Raw genomic sequence first — 15,726 nt, 5'->3', positions numbered from 1 at the left:
GGCACTGGACATCCCATACACTCAGTAGACTCTGCCCGTCTGATGAGGGTTGTGGTGTCCATCACTTCTCACTGCACATCAACCAGATGATGGCGGCTTATTCTTATTATTTATGGTCATGAGGAAGGAAATGCAAACTCACCTTTCGCTGCCAATGTGAGGTGTGAGCTGTCTGTTGCCTGGAGCTGATGATTGGGGACACAGGAGATTTCTGCTCTGGAATCTTGGAATCTGATGACGTCCTCATTATCTTCCCATCAGTACAAGGATTGCTCAACTATCTCCCAACTTCTCAGGGGGGCAGAGATCACTGCAGACGTGCTGTATACGGGCTTATATCGCTGCACACGTGCTGTATACGGGCTCATGTCGCTGCACACGTGCTGTATACGGCTCATGTCGCTGCACACGTGCTGTATACGGCTCATGTCGCTGCACACGTGCTGTATACGGCTCATGTCGCTGCACACGTGCTGTATACGGGCTCATATCGCTGCACACGTGCTGTATACGGGCTCATATCGCTGCACACGTGCTGTATACGGGCTCATGTCGCTGCACACGTGCTGTATACGGGCTCATGTCGCTGCACACGTGCTGTATACGGGCTCATGTCGCTGCACACGTGCTGTATACGGCTCATGTCGCTGCACACGTGCTGTATACGGGCTCATGTCACTGCAGACGTGGTGTATACGGGCTCATGTCGCTGCACACGTGCTGTATACGGGCTCATGTCGCTGCACACGTGCTGTATACGGGCTCATGTCGCTGCACACGTGCTGTATACGGGCTCATGTCGCTGCACACGTGCTGTATACGGGCTCATGTCGCTGCAGACGTGGTGTATACGGGCTCATGTCGCTGCACACGTGCTGTATACGGGCTCATGTCGCTGCACACGTGCTGTATACGGGCTCATATCACTGCAGACGGGCTGTATACGGGCTCATATCGCTGCACACGTGCTGTATACGGGCTCATGTCGCTGCACACGTGCTGTATACGGGCTCATGTCGCTGCACACGTGCTGTATACGGGCTCATGTCGCTGCACACGTGCTGTATACGGGCTCATGTCGCTGCACACGTGCTGTATACGGGCTCATGTCGCTGCACACGTGCTGTATACGGGCTCATGTCGCTGCACACGTGCTGTATACGGGCTCATGTCGCTGCACACGTGCTGTATACGGGCTCATGTCGCTGCACACGTGCTGTATACGGGCTCATGTCGCTGCACACGTGCTGTATACGGGCTCATGTCGCTGCACACGTGCTGTATACGGGCTCATGTCGCTGCACACGTGCTGTATACGGGCTCATGTCGCTGCACACGTGCTGTATACGGGCTCATATCGCTGCACACGTGCTGTATACGGGCTCATGTCGCTGCACACGTGCTGTATACGGGCTCATGTCGCTGCACACGTGCTGTATACGGGCTCATGTCGCTGCACACGTGCTGTATACGGGCTCATGTCGCTGCACACGTGCTGTATACGGGCTCATGTCGCTGCACACGTGCTGTATACGGGCTCATGTCGCTGCACACGTGCTGTATACGGGCTCATGTCGCTGCACACGTGCTGTATACGGGTTTATATCACTGCAGACGTGCTGTATACGGGCTCATATCGCTGCACACGTGCTGTATACGGGCTCATGTCGCTGCACACTTGGTGTATACGGGCTCATGTCGCTGCACACTTGCTGTATACGGGCTCATGTCGCTGCACACGTGCTGTATACGGGCTCATATCGCTGCACACGTGCTGTATACGGGCTCATATCACTGCAGACGGGCTATATACAGGCTCTTGTCGCTGCACACGTGCTGCATGTGGACTGACATCGCCGTACTCGGGTTCACATGGCTACACACATGCTGTACACGGGATCACGCTGCTGCACATACTCACGCCGTTGCTCGCTCACTGTACGCAGGCTCACGCTTGTGATATCTGTCGTTTCGTTTTGGATTTGTTTCTCGGCCGTTTATTAGTATTTTCTTAGCACCCCAAATATGCGACCAGAGGGCGCTTATAGTTCTGTAGTGTCTGGTGTAGACCCGGCCTAATATTCCCACATGACCACTGGAGATATATGCACAGGCTTCCTTGTGGGGGCTATAGTGACCCCACACAATATCACAGGATGCCCCCGGACCTTTCTCCCTGTGGGCAGCCGTCTACATGGAATGTAATTAGTTTTCTGCACATGAAGTATTAGGGACCGCAGTATTGGCGCCCTCCTTAGAAGACTCCATGATCTGGGCGCCACCTTGTAGTAATTTGCAGGATTCCCCTAAGTGACTTTTGTAGGTGACATGACTGAGGCTTTAACCTTGTGCTTCTGTCTCTTCCCAGAAATCTGCTTCATCTTTTACACAGGGCAATAAAGTGCACTCAGCCATCATGAAGGGCTCCGTCTCCCTGTCCATCCCAACCCCTCCCCCCCCCCTCCCCTCCTCTCCTCTCCATCCCTCCCCTCCACCCCTCCCCCTCTCCGGCACACTCCCCTCTCCATCCTCCCCCTCTCCGGCACACTTCCCTCTCCATCCCCCCACTCTCCAGCACACTTCCCTCTCCATCCCCCCCTCTCCGACACACTTCCCTCTCCATCCCCCCCCCCTCTCTTGCACCCTCCCCTCTCCATCCCCCCATCTCTTGCACCCTCCCCTCTCCAACCCCCCCTTCCCCCCTCTCTGGCACCCTCCCCGGAACTCTCCCCTCTCCATCCCCCCCTCACCCCCCCTCTCTGGCACACTTCCCTCACCATCGCCCCCTCCCCTCTCTATCCCTCCCCACCCCCCCTCTCCGGCACACTTCCCTCACCATCGCACCCTCCCCTCTCTATCCCCCCCACCCCCCCTCTCCGGCACACTTCCCTCACCATCGCCCCCTCCCCGGCACCCTCCCCTCTCTATCCCCCCTCTCCCGGCACTCCCATCACCATAATCTAAGAAGTGGAGGTCACCAGGATTCTACCACACAAATAGAAATTCATTCAAAAACTGCTGTCGACCCCTTGCTGTTATCTATATATATATATAATTGTCTAAGGGTCACTTCCGTCTTTCTGTCTGTCACGAATATTCATTGGTCGCGGCCTCTGTCTGTCATGGAAATCCAAGTCGCTGATTGGTCGCGGCAAAACAGCCACGACCAATCAGCGAAGGGGAAAACCCGGCGGCAAAATGGCCGCTTCTTCCTCCCCGCAGTCAGTTCCCGCTCCGTACTCCCTCCAGTCATCCAGTCAGCCCTCACACAGGGTTAATGCCAGCGTTATGCCACGGTGTAACGCACTCCATTAACGATTAACCCTGTGTGACCAACTTTTTACTATTGATGATGTGTATGCAGCATCAATAGTAAAAAGGTCTAATGTTATAAATAATAATAATTTAAAAAAAAAGTTATTCTCACCCTCCGCCGTCGCGTCCTCTCCTCGGCAGTGCAAGCGGCAGGTTCCGGTGGCAAGGATGCTATGCGAGAAGGACCTTCCATGATGTCACAGTCATGTGACCGCAACGTCATCACAGGTCCTGCGCTCATACCAACCCTGGGACCGGAAGCTGCCGCCTGCACCGCACACAGGTGACAGGACTACAAGGGGCCCTCGAAAGGTGAGTATATGTTTTTTTTTTATTTTAAGTCTTTTTTTAACCTGTTACATACGTGGCTGTGCAATATACTATGCGGGCTGTGCAGTCTACTACGTGGCTAGTATATTGCCCAGCCACGTAGTATATTGCCCAGCCACGCAGTAGACTGCACAGCCACGCAGTAGACTGCACAGCCACGCAGTAGGCGTGGCTGTGCAGTCTACTGCGTGGCTGTGCAGTCTACTGCGTGGCTGGGCAATATACTACGTGGCTGGGCAATATACTACGTGGCTGGGCAATATACTACGTGGCTGGGCAATATACTATGCGGGCTGGGCAGTATACTACGTGGCTGTGCAATATACTACGTGGCTGGGCAATATACTACGTGGCTGGGCAGTATACTACGTGGCTGGGCAATATACTATGTGGCTGGGCAATATACTACGTGGCTGGGCAATATACTATGCGGGCTGGGCAGTATACTACGTGGCTGTGCAATATACTACGTGGCTGTGCAATATACTACGTGGCTGGGCAATATACTACGTGGCTGGGCAATATACTACGTGGCTGGGCAATATACTACGTGGCTGGGCAATATACTACGTGGCTGGGCAATATACTACATGGCTGGGCAGTATACTACGTGGTTGGGCAATATACTACGTGGCTGGGCAATATACTACATCGCTGGGCAATATACTACATGGCTGGGCAATATACTACGTGGCTGGGCAATATACTACGTGGCTGGGCAATATACTACGTGGACATGCATATTCTACCCGATGCGTTAGAATCGGGCCACCATCTAGTGTATAATATATTCTATCTCCAAAAATTGGGGAGAAGAGCATTGATACCGTCACTCGGGGTCTCCAGCATAAAAGATCGGAAGTCTCCATTATTAGCTGTGTACTAAAAGCATTGGAAACATTTTGTTACAATGTAAAATGCTGGATGATCTGTGTCCCAAAGGTCAATGCTGTTTCAGTTATTATTAAAGGGGATGTTGAAGGTTGAACAATCATGGCTGCTTAGTGCTGTAACCAGGACCCCTTCAGGTTGTGTGCGGTACTGCAGCTCCGGCCTAGTCGCATCTGTGGAGCTGATGGTTATTTGCACTCTGGTCGTCTTCATACCCAATTTGATCGAATGTGATTTATTCCTCCTGGTACCTGAAGTTATGTAGATTTGTTAGAGTGAAGCTTGCTGGTGTTTTGTTTTCTTTGGGGGGGGGGGTCGGTTGCCTCTTCTGAGCCCACATGGTGTGGTGGTCATCTCTACGTATGTTTTATCTCTCAGACACAGAAGTGTTGAGAGGTGCTGCCTGCCCCTGCGGCACTTTCTGGATATTCGTTAGGGCCATCCTTTACATATTCGCTGAGGTATCTGGTGCCTCACCCTTCATCCTCTACGACCACCGCTTTGTGATGTGTGTCCAGTCATTGCTGGGTAGCCAGAGACGCTGGCACGCGCGCGGAGAAGGGACGGGACGCTGGTACACGCGCACCGGTTCAGGCTCTCATCCTGCCAGTCTAGTGCTGCGGGGAGATGCTACATGGCCGTCATCCACCTGTGACCTCAGCTCTGGCCCATTGGTCCATTGTCGCACTCACGCCGTAGCATTTCTATGAGGAAGGAATCCTGGACTCCTCAGTTCACTGCGTTGTTCATGGTTCTGGGTTTAGTCCTTTCGCCTTTACCAAGGACCTAACAAATGATGTTGCCCTTCCCTGAGGACTTTGTGATCTGCTGAGCCCCCAATGTTCACAGCCCCTCACACATAGGACATGCGGACCCCGCTGATGGGATATTCAGGTAATGGCATCCTGACATATCGGGAGTGTGAAGTGAGACATTCATCCCTATCTGGGGGTGAGATTTCCCCGGATTCCCTGAGGGAGCAGCACAAGGAGACTGTGAGAAGAAATTCCTGTAAGGGGGCCGCTCTTATAACTGAAATGACTTCCATATGAGGGGGCACTATGGGGGTGTGAGAAATTTGTCCTTGGGAGTGGAATCAGTGGGTGCTGCAATCTGCCTCATCTGAAGCCTCCTGTGAGAGGGGAGCAGGACCCTTTAACCCTTTCTCGGCTGCAGAACATCCTTTCACTCTGGTTCCCACATTAGCCAGTGTAGATGGCATGTGCTGAGCCTGAGGACTGCCGGCTGGGAGGAGGTTAAGTGTGGGAATATTTGGGAAGTACAGATAAATGTAAGGTTATACACATGGGAAGAGGGAATCAATATCACCATTACACACTGAACGGGAAACCACTGGGTAAATCTGACAGGGAGAAGGACTTGGGGATCCTAGTTAGTGATAAACTTACCTGGAGCAGCCAGTGCCAGGCAGCAGCTGCCAAGGCAAACAGGATCATGGGGTGCATTAAAAGAGGTCTGGATACACATGATGAGAGCATTATACTGCCTCTGTACAAATCCCTAGTTAGACCGCACATGGAGTACTGTGTCCAGTTTTGGGCACCGGTGCTCAGGAAGGATATAATGGAACTAGAGAGAGTACAAAGGAGGGCAACAAAATTAATAAAGGGGATGGGAGAACTACAATACCCAGATAGATTAGCGAAATTAGGATTATTTAGTCTAGAAAAAAGACGACTGAGGGGCGATCTAATAACCATGTATAAGTATATAAGGGGACAATACAAATATCTCGCTGAGGATCTGTTTATACCAAGGAAGGTGACGGGCACAAGGGGGCATTCTTTGCGTCTGGAGGAGAGAAGGTTTTTCCACCAACATAGAAGAGGATTCTTTACTGTTAGGGCAGTGAGAATCTGGAATTGCTTGCCTGAGGAGGTGGTGATGGCGAACTCAGTCGAGGGGTTCAAGAGAGGCCTGGATGTCTTCCTGGAGCAGAACAATATTGTATCATACAATTATTAGGTTCTGTAGAAGGACGTAGATCTGGGTATTTATTATGATGGAATATAGGCTGAACTGGATGGACAAATGTCTTTTTTCGGCCTTACTAACTATGTTACTATGTTACTATGTTACAGTCAATCTGGCTTGAGAAGACGGGCAGTGACTGAGCTCCCATGCACGCGGTGACGACAAGCTGGTGGTCTCACATTACAGTAGAATGACTCCATCCTAGGCGGTGGCGAGGGCGGACCAGTGGCGCTCACAATGTGCAGGCCCTGGATGTACAGGCTGCAAATGACAAATGCCAAGACGCAGGCTTGGGGCCTGAACCGTTATTGAAAAAATGTTGTTATTATTAGTGTCATCCTCCTATATCCTCCCAGCATAGTTACTCAGCGGCTCCTTCCAAAGAGAAGATGTGGTCAAAGCCGGAGAAACACAGACGCCGCTGCCCCTGTTGGCGCCGAGACTTCAGGGTGCATTTCTGAAGATTATACACAGTGGGGAAAAGATGACGCTGCCAATTTTACAAGTTTTCCCACCTACAAAGAATGGAGAGGTCTGTAATTGTTATCGTAGGTACAATTCACCTGTGAGAGACCGAATCTAACGATAGGTTATTCAGTAAGCGCTATAGCTTGCCGAATAAGATGGAACCCAAGCAAATTCGCTCAACTATAATCTCCACTCGCCATGTTTGGAGGAAGAAGGATGAATACAGCCCCAAAAACACCGCCCCAACAGTGAAGCATGGTGGGGGAAACTTCCTACTTTGAGGGTGCTTTACTGCAAAGGGGACAGGACAACTGCATCATATTGAAGGGAGGATGAATGGGGTCATGTATTGTGGGATTTTAGCCAACAACCTCCTTCCCTCAGTAAAAGCATTGATTAGACAGGGAAGCTAAGGAGTGGATCTGTAAGAAGCATTTTATGGTCCTGGAGTGGCCTAGGCAGTCTCCAGACCTGAGCCCAATATAAAATCTTTGGAGGAGCTGAAACTCAATGTTCCCAGCGACAAACCTGTAAGATCTGGAGAAGATCTGTATGGAGGAAGGGGCCAATATCCCTGCTGCAGAGTCTGCAAACCTGGTCAAGAACTAGAGGAAACATCTGACCTCTGTAATTACAAACAAAGATTTATGGACCAAAGTTCTGTTTTTCTATTGTATCAAATACTTATTTCATGCAATAAAATGCAAAATAATTTTGTAACAATCCTACAATGTGATTTTCTGGATTTTATTGTTGGATTCTGTCTCTCACAGGTGAAATGTACGTACGATAAATATTACAGCCCTCTGCATTCTGTGTAGGGGGAAAACTGGCAAAATCGGCAGCGGATCAAATACTTATTTTCCCCACTGTAGAATTTACCACTTCATATTAACACCTCTACAGCAGACCAGGTGACCGGACATTAAAATGATTCTCCTCCCTCCAGAATCCGTGCGAAAAGCGCTGACCAGACCCGGCTTCCAGCTACTCGCAGCCTCATAGAAGTCTTCGGCTGTCACACTGGGGTCAGGGCCCCGGCCGGTGCAGTATTGTGGTACGTGATCGGACGCCTGCATGAGCCTTACATGGAGCTGTAGGCCCAGGAGACGGAAGTATTTATGAGGGCGACTTGTCAGGGCACAAACCTCCCATCTAGGCCTCGTTCACACGCTCAGTATTCGGTCAGTATACTACATCAGCATTTGTACCCAGGAGCGGTGATCAGACAGAAGTGGTGACGGGTTTCTATTCTACTTTGGCTTATAAAATGGCTGATGTAAAATACCGCCATATACTGAAGGTGTGAACGTGGCCTTATATATCGCAGTGATGCCGTCAGATTGTGTCCGGTGTTAGCGGCGTAGATCGGAGCAATGGCAGCACTTGTACATGTGCTTGTATTTAGCCTAATGGGGTCCGGCTGCAGTGTCGGGGTATGTGATTGTGCCAAGCTGAGATTAGGCCGGGCGTCCACGTGTGCCCGCTGCTCCAGGGTCTCCTCTATTGTGTTATCTCAAGTGCTTCCCTTTATACAGCATTCATTGGTGTGGACCCCGGTGATAATCCCCTATAATAGCCACTAATCCCATGTGAGGGGAGCCCACCAGCAGAGCCTGGCCGGGAATATGATCCGGGGGCTCGTCACACTGTGCTGTAAAGTACAGTGATGACCCTTGTAGCGGGGTGCACTCTCTGGCGCCACTAATGTGATCCTGATACCGGAGGATTTCAGCTCCTTCTTCAGTGCATTATTGGTACTGACACAGGTGCAGAGCTTGCTACAGTGTGTCAGTGCTTTCTCTTATGTAGCAGTTGTACATTTACTCTTCTATTCACTGATCGCATGCAGAGAACATGAACCTGCTGAAAAATTGGAATAAAAAAAATACAGTAGAAAGTTGCAGAAGTTTTTATTATACAGATCTGGAAAGTCCCCGTCATGGAGAAAGGTGATTTACATGTAATGCAGCAATGTCTGCCAGGAGCTGTGTATTACCTGTGCCATAAGATTTATACCTGTATACTCAGATCTAAGTGCCCTGCCTCTGCTGGGATGATGGGGGGAGTAGTAACTTCATACGGTGAATTCTTACCTATCCATTAGGCTATAGTTTGTCTCGACAGCGGGCACTAGGAGGCGCAGTGTCGGTCACTACGGTCAGGGGAGGCTCGGCAGCGGCCACTAGGAGGCGCAGTGTCGGTCACTACGGTCAGGGGAGGCTCGGCAGCGGCCACTAGGAGGCGCAGTGTCAGTCACTACGGTCAGGGGAGGCTCGGCAGCGGCCACTAGGAGGCGCAGTGTCGGTCACTACGGTCAGGGGAGGCTCGGCAGCGGGCACTAGGAGGCACAGTGTGTCACTACGGTCAGGGGAGGCTCGGCAGCGGCCACTAGGAGGCGCAGTGTCAGTCACTACGGTCAGGGGAGGGTCGGCAGCGGCCACTAGGAGGCGCAGTGTCGGTCACTACGGTCAGGGGAGGCTCGGCAGCGGCCACTAGGAGGCGCAGTGTCAGTCACTACGGTCAGGGGAGGCTCGGTAGCGGCCACTAGGAGGCGCAGTGTCGGTCACTACGGTCAGGGGAGGCTCGGCAGCGGCCACTAGGAGGCGCAGTGTCAGTCACTACGGTCAGGGGAGGCTCGGCAGCGGCCACTAGGAGGCGCAGTGTCGGTCACTACGGTCAGGGGAGGCTCGGCAGCGGGCACTAGGAGGCACAGTGTGTCACTACGGTCAGGGGAGGCTCGGCAGCGGCCACTAGGAGGCGCAGTGTCAGTCACTACGGTCAGGGGAGGCTCGGCAGCGGCCACTAGGAGGCGCAGTGTCGGTCACTACGGTCAGGGGAGGCTCGGCAGCGGCCACTAGGAGGCGCAGTGTCGGTCACTACGGTCAGGGGAGGCTCGGCAGCGGCCACTAGGAGGCGCAGTGTCGGTCACTACGGTCAGGGGAGGCTCGGTAGCGGCCACTAGGAGGCGCAGTGTCGGTCACTACGGTCAGGGGAGGCTCGGTAGCGGCCACTAGGAGGCGCAGTGTCGGTCACTACGGTCAGGGGAGGCTCGGCAGCGGCCACTAGGAGGCGCAGTGTCGGTCACTACGGTCAGGGGAGGCTCGGCAGCGGCCACTAGGAGGCGCAGTGTCGGTCACTACGGTCAGGGGAGGCTCGGCAGCGGCCACTAGGAGGCGCAGTGTCGGTCACTACGGTCAGGGGAGGCTCGGCAGCGGCCACTAGGAGGCGCAGTGTCGGTCACTACGGTCAGGGGAGGCTCGGCAGCGGCCACTAGGAGGCGCAGTGTCGGTCACTACGGTCAGGGGAGGCTCGGCAGCGGCCACTAGGAGGCGCAGTGTCGGTCACTACGGTCAGGGGAGGCTCGGCAGCGGCCACTAGGAGGCGGTGTCGGTCACTACGGTCAGGGGAGGCTCGGCAGCGGCCACTAGGAGGCGCAGTGTCGGTCACTACGGTCAGGGGAGGCTCGGCAGCAGCCACTAGGAGGCGCAGTGTCGGTCACTACGGTCAGGGGAGGGTCGGGCTCTCCACAACCATACAGATTAGTCATAGGAAGATGAATGGATTTATGATCGATTTCCCAAAAAGTCTGCTGGAGGGAATGTGTCACCTGGGTGAAGCCCTAACTCCTGCATGCCCACCGGCCCCATGTGCCCTACATCTCCTGTAGGTTTATGGGGGGCAGCCACTTCTGTCTCAGACCTTTATCATCTCAGGGGTCCTTGAGCCCAGTCCACTTCAGTCTGAGGGTTCATTAAGGACGGGAACATTCCTGATCAGCTCTGGGGCCACATTCATGACAATAACATGCGGCCCCTGGAGTCTTCACAGACGCGGAGAGCTCAACTCTGAGAGAACATTGTGCACACTGCCCGAGCCTGCAGCGTCTGTGGGGCATTATATGGGGTATCGGCCTTACTCTGAAGCCTAGAGGGGTAAAATAGCCAGAGCCTCCGCGTGCAGTCCACGGAGCGGCACATCCCTGCCGGAATTCACACCACTTTCTGCCATACATTCTAGTGAGTCCGTAGGACCATAGTAGCCACGACCCCCCTACATGGCTCCAGCTATGTTCCAGAAAAGTCCCTGCACTGGTGGGAGAAATAAGGCACATATTACACAAACGTGATATTTTTGCAACATTTTCCTGCAAATCTCCCTTCCATGTTATCGCTCCACTATGGAGACGCCCCGAGAGCTCTTACTCCGCTCCGTATATACATGTACATCCATATATGAGAGATCACAGCTGCTCATACGTTTAAGGGAACCAGCAAGATTTCTGTTTCCCTCAAAAGAACACCGCTCCCCTGTGCTTCTATTAGCCCTGCTTATTGGCTGCACACCACCTGGGAGCGGCACGGGCCCCTTGTGGCACGGCACGGGCCCCTCGTGGCACGGCACGGGCCCCTCGTCCGTTCATTGTGTGCCCTTCTTGTATCCCAGAGCTGTAGCCGGATTTGCTCTGCTGATAAGTGACTCCATAGACCCGGGTCTCCTGTGTGCCGGGGGGCATACACGAGGTTGATGGGTTTTTAGTGGGGGCGAAGGACTGGAAGAGTAACCTGATAAACTCTTCTCTACAGGCATAAGTTGGGATGTTTTTTTATTCATTTTTGGGTTTGGAGTGCAGCGCTACTTAAGGAAGTGACATTTGCAATGATGGGGGTGATTGTCTTGGCACTGCAGGTCTCATGGTGGACTGTAGATTACTTGTCATGGTGTCCTCATCGATTTCTTTCACAACTGATTGTTCGAGCAGAGACTTTTTCCCGGTTGGATTGTCACACAGGACCCAATCAATAGTGTCACGTTTCCCCCCCATTGTGTAGATTAATACAACCCCCTGAAAAGCAATGATTAACCCTGCAGTGTCTGGACCCGGTAGCTGTGTGGTTGGGTGGGTGTATGGCTGTGATTTGGATGCATTGCTACAGATTTGGCAAATCCTTGATCCTAGAGGTAAATCTGGATTTGTCATGTTTTGGCAGCCGGGAGTTCTGACGCAATGGACGGTTCTTGGAAGAAGTCTCTGAGGCTTCAATACAATCTGTCAATAAAACCTCAGACTAAAGCACAGTGCACACGATTAGTGACCGGAGTAGAGCGAGGCGCTTGTTCTTCTGTCCACTCTGCTCTGTAGGAGACTAAATGTTCTAATCTGAGCGTTTTGTGATTTAAAAGGGCCGGTCCTGTGTCCATAAAGCTTCAGCATGGTGGTCCCGTGCGCCTGAAGATTGGTATGTGCAGCTTTGTGGCCGCGGGCTGGTCCTGTATATGTGAAACTTTAATCTTGACCATGCACCTATCCTATCCTGTGTATGTTCAGCTTTGTCACTTGTGATGCTTTGCTACCGTGGACCAGTTATCTGTATGTGCGGCTTCTTCGCCTCTGGCCGGTTTTGTGAATGTGATGCATTGCCCTTGCGGGCCGGTCTTTGGTATCTGCAGCTTTGTCGCCGCAGGCCCGCCTTGTGAACTTTATGCATTGCCATTGCGGGCCGGTCTTGGGCATCTGCAGCTTTGTCGCCGCGGGCCTGTCTTGTCGCCGCGGGTCCGTCTTGTCGCCGCGGGCCCGCCTTGTGAACTTGATGCATTGCCATTGCGGGCCGGTCTTGAGCATCTGCAGCTTTGTCGCCGCGGGTCCGTCTTGTCGCCGCAGGCCCGCCTTGTGAACTTTATGCATTGCCATTGCGGACCGGTCTTGAGCATCTGCAGCTTTGTCGCCGCGGGCCTGTCTTGTCGCCGCGGGTCCGTCTTGTCGCCGTGGGCCCGCCTTGTGAACTTGATGCATTGCCATTGCGGGCCGGTCTTGGGCATCTGCAGCTTTGTCGCCGCGGGTCCGTCTTGCGAACGTGATGCTTTGCCGCCATGGGCCCGTACTGTTTACATGTAGCTTGATCGCCATGGACTAGTCTATGTACATGATGCTATTATCACTGTATATGGAAACATAGTAAGAAGAGATCCTGAAAATAGGAAATATCTTAAATTCACAGGATATCAAGATATTGCCATGAGTGGACAACTAATAATTTTACCTGCACTGCTTCAATGTAACAAACAGGGCAGAGGAAAGTGGTCCTGACTATGGAGTGACGCAGGGTGGAGCGTACATTTGGTCTTTTGTACATCTCTTGGTAAGTTGTGTCTCTCTTCCAGATATGGAGTGTGCGGACGTGCCCCTACTGACCCCTAGCAGTAAGGAGATGATGTCTCAGGCTCTCCGGGCTACCTTCAGCGGCTTCACAAAGGAGCAGCAACGTCTGGGCATACCCTTCGGTGAGACTCCTGACAAACAATATATGGTGTTATAGATGGTGGTGTTCCCCCAGCTTTTGGGGTCTCGCTCCTGGTTCAGAGCTCTATACAAACATTGCCTCTTCTGTCCCTACACCAGATCCTCGAGAATGGACGGACGCTCATGTCAGGGACTGGGTGTCGTGGGCAGTGAATGAGTTCACCTTGAAAGGTGTAGACTTCCATAAGTTTCGCATGAGCGGGGCTGCGCTGTGCGCCCTCGGCAAGGAATGTTTCCTGGAACTGGCACCAGATTTTGTTGGAGACATCTTATGGGAACACTTAGAAATCTTACAAAAAGGTAATGTATCCTGCAATGTGTGCGGCTGCAGTACAAGATGTGGAGGAGCAGGGGACAGCGCCGAGTGCGTTCAGGATAAGATGTGGAGGTGCAGGGGCAGTGGGGAGTGTGCATGCGGGATAAGATGTGGAGGTGCAGTGGACAGCGCCGAGTGTGTGCAGGATAAGATGTGGAGGTGCAGGAGGATAAGATGTGGAGGTGCAGGGGCAGCGTGGAGTCTCTGCGGGATAAGATGTGGAGGTGCAGGGGCAGCGTGGAGTCTCTGCGGGATAAGATGTGGAGGTGCAGGGGCAGCGTGGAGTCTCTGCGGGATAAGATGGGGAGGTGCAGGGGGCAGCGTGGAGTCTCTGCGGGATAAGATGTGGAGGTGCAGGGGCAGCGTGGAGTCTCTGCGGGATAAGATGGGGAGGTGCAGGGGGCAGCGTGGAATCTCTGCAGGATGAGATGTGGAGGTGCAGGGGGCAGCGTGGAATCTCTGCAGGATGAGATGTGGAGGTGCAGGGGGCAGTGTGGAATCTCTGCAGGATGAGATGTGGAGGTGCAGGGGGCAGCGTGGAGTCTGCGGGATAAGATGTGGAGGTGCAGGGGGCAGCATAGAGTCTCTGCGGGATAAGATGGGGAGGTGCAGGGGGCAGCGTGGAATCTCTGCAGGATGAGATGTGGAGGTGCAGGGGGCAGCGTGGAATCTCTGCAGGATGAGATGTGGAGGTGCAGGGGGCAGTGTGGAATCTCTGCAGGATGAGATGTGGAGGTGCAGGGGGCAGCGTGGAGTCTGCGGGATAAGATGTGGAGGTGCAGGGGGCAGCATAGAGTCTCTGCGGGATAAGATGTGGAGGTGCAGGGGCAGCGTGGAGTCTCTGCGGGATAAGATGGGGAGGTGCAGGGGGCAGCGTGGAATCTCTGCAGGATGAGATGTGGAGGTGCAGGGGGCAGCGTGGAGTCTGCGGGATAAGATGTGGAGGTGCAGGGGGCAGCATAGAGTCTCTGCGGGATAAGATGTGGAGGTGCAGGGGCAGCGTGGAGTCTCTGCGGGATAAGATGTGGAGGTGCAGGGGCAGCGTGGAGTCTCTGCGGGATAAGATGTGGAGGTGCAGCCTGGTGTTTGTGTATGGGATGTTGTGTGGCTGCAGGGCGCGGTCTACGAGTCAGATAAAACATACCCGTGCATATTCTCGCTCATGTCATGCTGCGCTGAGCAGAGGTTGCACTTCATTGTATCAGTAATACATTTCTTTCTTTCTCTTTATTTTATTCTTTTTCACCAATTGGTCCAGAAGATTCTAAACTGTATCAAGCGAATGAGCTGACGGCAGCGTACCCCGAGTCCAGATACAGCTCAGAATATTTCATCAGTGAGTATTGGTGGAGTCCATCTGAACTCTGGGGGTTTCTGCTCTAGGACTGTCAGATTGGGAGGTTTCCATCACATAAGCCACAATCCAGTTCTCTGAATATTTCATATTCCCAGTCGGGTTTTGCAGTGCGCTATCGCTCCATGTACAGAGGGTGCGGAAAGTATTCAGACCCCTATACATTTTTCACTCTTTATTGAATTTACCAAATGGCTGCAATGAAACAAAGTTCATTTATTCCTCATTAATGTTCACTCTGCACCCCATCTTGACTGGAAAAAAAAAAACAGAAATGTAGAAATGTTTGCAAATTTATTAAAAAAAGAAAAACTGAAATATCAGAGTCATTGCTCAGTATTGAGTAGAAGTCCCTAGTGCAGCCATGAGTCTTCTTGGGAATGATGCCACAAGTTTTTCACCCCTGGATTTGGGGATCCTCGGCCATTCTTCCTTGCAGATCCTCTCCAGTCCCGTCAGGTTGGATGGTGAACGTTGGTGGACGCCATTTTCAGGTCTCTCCAGAGATGCTCCATTGGGTTTAGGTCAGGGCTCTGGCTGGGTCGGTCAAGAATGGTCAGAGTTGTTCTGAAGCCGCTCCTTTGTTATTTTAGCTGTGTGCTTAGGGTCATTGTCTTGTTGGAAGGTGAAGCTTCAGCCAAGTCTGAGGTCCAGAGCACTCTGGAAGAGGTTTTCATCCAGGATATCTCTGTACTTGGCCACATTCATGTTTCCTTCAATGACGACCAGTCGTCCTGTCCCTGCAGCTGAAAAACA

The 15,726-nt window shown here is 52.7% G+C and overlaps 1 protein-coding gene across 6 annotated transcripts in view; it reads left to right on the top strand.

Annotated features, from left to right (window-relative positions):
• ETS1 (ETS proto-oncogene 1, transcription factor) overlaps positions 1–15,726 on the top strand; it is a 102,400-nt gene that overhangs the window by 74,207 nt on the left and 12,467 nt on the right. For 3 of the 6 annotated variants that reach the window (XM_069741056.1, XM_069741054.1, XM_069741058.1), the window contains 3 exons: positions 13,162–13,281; positions 13,400–13,600; positions 14,875–14,952. In XM_069741056.1, the coding sequence (XP_069597157.1) occupies positions 13,162–13,281; positions 13,400–13,600; positions 14,875–14,952 (399 nt within the window). The remainder of the gene's footprint in view (positions 1–13,161; positions 13,282–13,399; positions 13,601–14,874; positions 14,953–15,726) is intronic. The other 3 variants (XM_069741057.1, XM_069741055.1, XM_069741060.1) reach the window with 1 other exon arrangement.

This window comes from Ranitomeya imitator, chromosome 10 (genome assembly GCF_032444005.1).
Source record: "Ranitomeya imitator isolate aRanImi1 chromosome 10, aRanImi1.pri, whole genome shotgun sequence".
In the NCBI taxonomy this organism is placed as follows: domain Eukaryota; kingdom Metazoa; phylum Chordata; class Amphibia; order Anura; family Dendrobatidae; genus Ranitomeya; species Ranitomeya imitator.
This window is presented reverse-complemented; position numbering and strand designations above follow the sequence as displayed.